Genomic DNA, 5,040 nt, shown 5'->3' on the forward strand with positions numbered 1-5,040 from the left:
TTGGTTGGTTGGTTAGCCTGTTTGTTGATAGGTTGATATCTTGGTCTATCCATTAGTTTCTTTGTTAGTTTGTTGATTGGGTGGTTGGTTGGTTGGTTGGTTGGTTGGTCTAGCCAATAGTTTGTTGGTTTGTTTATTGGGTGCTTAGTCATTCTGCTGGTTGGTTAGTTGATTGGTTGTCGGTTGGTTGGTTGGATGTATAGATGGTCGGTGGGTTGGTTGGTCTATCCATTGTTTGTTGGTGAGTTTGTTGATTGGGTGTTTGTTCTGTCCATTGGTTTGTTTGTTAGTTTGCTTGAATAGTCATTTAGTTGGTTGGTTGGTTGGTTGGTTGGTTGGTCTGCCATCAGTTTGATGATTGGGTTATTTGATTGGTTGAGGTGTTCAATGGCAGTTGGCATTCACATCGAGGCACCATATTTTTCCACTTCTATCTTGGGTTGATTTGGCCATTAAAACGATGCTGCCTAAACTAAAAATAGCATTATTTATTAGCAGTGAATTATTGATTCTCTTTTTAATTGTGTTTTGTTCATCTGTTTTTCCGTTAGCGCCGTAGGTAACCCATCTACTATTTGTCATGTCCGGGGGCGTTCCATGATATTTGGGGCACGGTTTATTAGAATTACTTAACAGAATTAGAATTAGAATTAGAATTACTTGACTCCACACATGGAACCCAATATTTCACAGTGGTCATTTGTTGCCATGCAAACTGTTGGCTCTTCACGGTCAAGACGGGACAGTGGAAGGAACAGGAAGAGAATGGAAGACCAGGTATTTAGACATGAGAAACTTTGCTAACCACGTACAGACGGTGTCACCGCTTTTAAACCACCCTCTCATTGGAAACTGGAGACGTGTTGTCATAAAATGTCTACTGTCTGATGTAGATAAGTCTTGCATCAGTTCAGGGGGTCGTCTGCTCTTCTTATCCAGTGGTGGCGCTACAGGTCATGTTATTGGGAGTTTCACCCATAACCCTTAAACAGCGAATGCGTTCTTTAAATATATGTTAATAAGACATGATATAAAATTATGTTGTAATATAACAATAAAAATATCCAGGGTTTTTTATTTGTTCGGCGATGCCAAATATGTTTTGCGCACAGGAATAAAACCGTCAACGCCTTCAAAGAGTATTTTTTCTTGCAAAAAACCCCAAAAGTGCTTGAAGTAATACTTGGATCGCATCATCAACAAGCAAAATCTGAGCTAACAAAAACAATAAAGTTTTCACATTCACACCTTTGGTCAGTTTCAGGTGAACAATTACCCATATCTGCTTTTACTGGACTGTTGGGAAAAGGTGAGGTACCTCAGGAACCCCCCCCCCCCCCCGACCCTTTACCCCCACATACACAGTCATCAGTTTACACAATATGAAAATAATATTTCCAACTTTTGAAATGTGTGGTATCTTGGCAGAGAGTTTGAATTTGAATAGTGCGAGTTAAGGATGAGACACCAGGGAACAGGATCGATTAATGCATCTCCATTTTCATGAGGAAAAAAAAAGTATATTTTATCAACAGGGCTGTTTTTTGGTATAGGCAGACTGGAGGTATTTTATATCTTTGTCTCTGTTATTTAGACTAAACAGTGACTTCTATGTTTTGTGGTTCCAAATCCTAGCTTTGATTTGATAGACAATAGAAAGGAAAATTAAGAATACAGAAAATATCCTTGGACGGGCTTTTTGAAATTAAACCAAAATCTTCCAGCTCAAAAAAAAAAAATTGTCTTCTACTGCCAAGTTTGGTTAGTTTATGATACTGCAAAAAACGCCAGAGTCACCAGGAAACCTGGTGGAAGTTAGCGATAACCATATGAGGACCAACCTCATCAGGATTCGACTCCTGAGTCTCAGAGTAAGTGGAATGTCTTGTGACACAGACTGGGGCCGGGGGGCGGGGCATGATGAGGTGCAGCAGGGGTTGCGTTTTTTTTCCTTTTTTTTTTTTTTTTTTTTTTTCCTTTTTCTTTTGGGAGGAACCACCTAGTGGTCGATAGTCTGCATCACTCTTCAGAGACTGGAACTTCTCCAAACACAAGTGAAGCAGCTGAAATTCTCCCAAATAATCGTACACGTAAAGAAATATTTTGACTGGAATTAATATATAATTTGCTTCAAAAAAGATGATTGAAAATAACATCTTTGAAAAGATGATGAACTAAAGAACTTTATTTGCTTATCCATTGACTATCTATACACGTTGTATATTGGATTTCTATTATTGTAATGATGTAGGTGACCTTGAGTGTCCTAGAGGGCGCCATCAACTGTTTGTTATTATTATCTATCATCTGTTGTACGCTCTGTTATAAGGACATAGAGTTTTGACTTGTGTTCATCCTAAGTACTACGATAAAACAAAGTAATCTCCTCCATATCAGGCCTGTTGCTAGAACAAATACTTATTCCTTAGCATTTTCCTTAGTGGCAGTGTGCGAAAAAACGTACATGTGAACGTAGGTGCGAGGGTGAAAACATGTCTCACGTCCATGGAAACGTGGAAACGGACACTACGTGTGAGAAGACAGGTTAAAATATGTGATCCTTTATGAATATATAATATAAATACATATATATTCGTCTATAATATGGGAACGATTGGTTGAAAATTGCATTATTATGAGTTACACTATGGATTGGTGAGAGTCTCAAGTATCGAATTAATAACGGTTTAGAACATTTTTGCTGCGGTAAATTGCAAAAGGTAATATTTAAATATATATAAAAAATATATATATATTTAAACCATCCTAATGGACTTGTCTGAAGTGTTTAAATAAGGTGTTAAAAATAAGAGAGATACTTTGATCACTGAGAAAAAAAAAAGATAATTAAAATCAATAGACTGCTTAAAAAAAGGTAAATTGAAAATACCACGGTACGGTTTATTTGAACTGAAAATATACATATTTCCAAATGAGTTGGCCAAGAAACTGTGTGTTTGTTTATTTGTTTTCCCTTTGACTGACATGCTCACTGGCTTTTTTTTTCTTCCCGGTGTGGCCCTGCATGCAGCTAAAATGTGGACTCTCCTGTTTCACAGCCTGTCTGGAATTTGAATAGAAGAGAGGAACCGCCGGAAGCTGATTGGTCCAGGGGCAAATATTTCCGGCACCCTTGTCCTGTCACTCAGCCATTCCCCGGCCGCTCATTGGCTCCTGTGGCGATAGGCGGAGCTCCCCTTCTGGACTATATACGTATTGTGGTTTGCGAGAAGCTGCAAATGATCGCAGGCTGTGTGAAGGAGGCGGACCCGCAGTTCAATGTTGCTCCACAGAGCTCACTGGAACCTTCCTCTCCCTACAGCCACATCCAAGCGCAAACAGCGGCCAGGCGCACGTCTCTTACCGGACAGGAGCTGGTGGTGGACCGGGGGAACTGGTCCATCATCAACACCAGCAACACCATGGAATGCGCAGTGGACGCGCAGAGCTTGATCTCCATGTCGCTCATGAAGATCCACAACTCCAGGACGCAGAGAGGAGGCATCAAGCTGCACAAGAACCTGCTGGTGTCTTATGTGCTGCGGAACGCGCGGCAGGTCTACATCAAGGAGAAATACGCCGAGATCTACAGGATGCAGCAGTACGAGGAGGTGATGACCGTCTGCAACGAGATCCAGGAGCTCGACCCTCTGGAGCTGGACGCGGAGGAGGTGTGCGGAGAGGAGCAGGAGCAGGCGCGGGCTGCCGCTGCCGCCGCCGCCGCTGCTGCTGCTCCGTGCTGCGGAGAGGAGGCGAGTCCGTGTGGGGTTGACAGAGGCGCAGCGTCGGCGGCGCACGTCCGGGCTGCGAGCTCCCTGCTCGGCTGTTCTCCGTTCGAGGACGTCGACGGCGAACCGGAGCCGTTCGACTACCCCAGCTGCTGCATGGAGGCGGCTCCCGGGTCACACTGCAACAAAACCACCGTGCTGGACTTGGACACGCATGTGGTGACCACGGTGGAGAACGGATACCTGCACCAGGACTGTTGCTGCGGTGCGCTCCAGTGCGGTCAGAGCGCGCAGCAGCTTCCACCTCCGCCGCCGCTGCCGCCGCTGCTGCTGCCGACGTCCACGGCCAGGAAGCGAAAGGTTGAGTTCGGCTGCTGCGTAAACGACGCGGAGGAAGAGGAGGAAGAAGCGTCCGAGTACACGGCGGCTCGGAAAAGAGTCAAACGAAGCGAAGACTGTTGCTCCTACTCGGGCGCGGACTACACGGACACTTCCAACATCTCCAACCTGATCTCCATCTTCGGCTCGGGGTTTTCGGGGCTGCTAAACAGACAGACGGACCTTGAACAGATCTGTAGCAAACAGGCGCTGGCCGGTCTGGGCGCATGGACCCGGGCCATCGTGGCGTTTTAATCGGACACTTTATGCGACGGAGACCGGGGCCGGTTGTTCCCGACAAGGTCCCAGAAATGGAACAAAAACAGAGAGCAACTCCAGCTGCTGTTGGGAAGAGACAGGCCAGGGGTAGAGACACGGGACGGTGGTTCGAATGCTAGTTTGATTGTTTATATCACAGACATAATATTTGATTTTGACCTTAAACCTTAATGGGCGGTGCCTTTGGAAAAAAAAACAAAAAACCCCGTCCAGGTACAGACTAAACAAACGAACTCACCATCCAAAAAGTATTACTTTCGTTACTAAAAAAAAGTGTTCAAAAGTTCAAATGTGAAAAGAAAAAAACTTTTTATCTGACAAATCATGGGTAAAAAAAAAAAGTTACAGGCTCCCCCGTGTGGCACTTCGAAATAAATCACTAGCACTGTATGGTGGCAAACCAGACAGCATGGCAATCGCTAAAAATGGTTATTTTATAGTTATTTTAAAAAAAACAAATAGTGATCAATCTGTGGTCGTCCTATTCCCGGTCTGGACTCCGTGTTCCCACAGACAGAGGAGAACGGTTTTCCATTGGTCTACAGTTGGTGGCTGAACTTTCAGTAAGTTTTTACTGAAAGTTCTCTGGGAAAACTGATGTAACATCCAGAGGATTGTTCTTCAGACTTTCCAGAAATGTTCTTTCTAGGTCAAT

The 5,040-nt window shown here is 44.1% G+C and overlaps 1 protein-coding gene across 1 annotated transcript; it reads left to right on the forward strand.

Moving 5' to 3' along the window:
- Positions 1-2,888: 2,888 nt before the first annotated feature.
- Positions 2,889-4,831, forward strand: ier5l (immediate early response 5-like). Its single transcript, XM_008324448.3, has one exon. It carries the CDS (start codon positions 3,240-3,242, stop codon positions 4,359-4,361), a length of 1,122 nt encoding a protein of 373 aa, XP_008322670.2. The 5' UTR covers positions 2,889-3,239; the 3' UTR covers positions 4,362-4,831.
- Positions 4,832-5,040: the final 209 nt, after the last annotated feature.

The sequence above is a fragment of the Cynoglossus semilaevis genome, chromosome 14 (assembly GCF_000523025.1).
Source record: "Cynoglossus semilaevis isolate Cse_v1.0 chromosome 14, Cse_v1.0, whole genome shotgun sequence".
NCBI classification, from domain to species: domain Eukaryota; kingdom Metazoa; phylum Chordata; class Actinopteri; order Pleuronectiformes; family Cynoglossidae; genus Cynoglossus; species Cynoglossus semilaevis.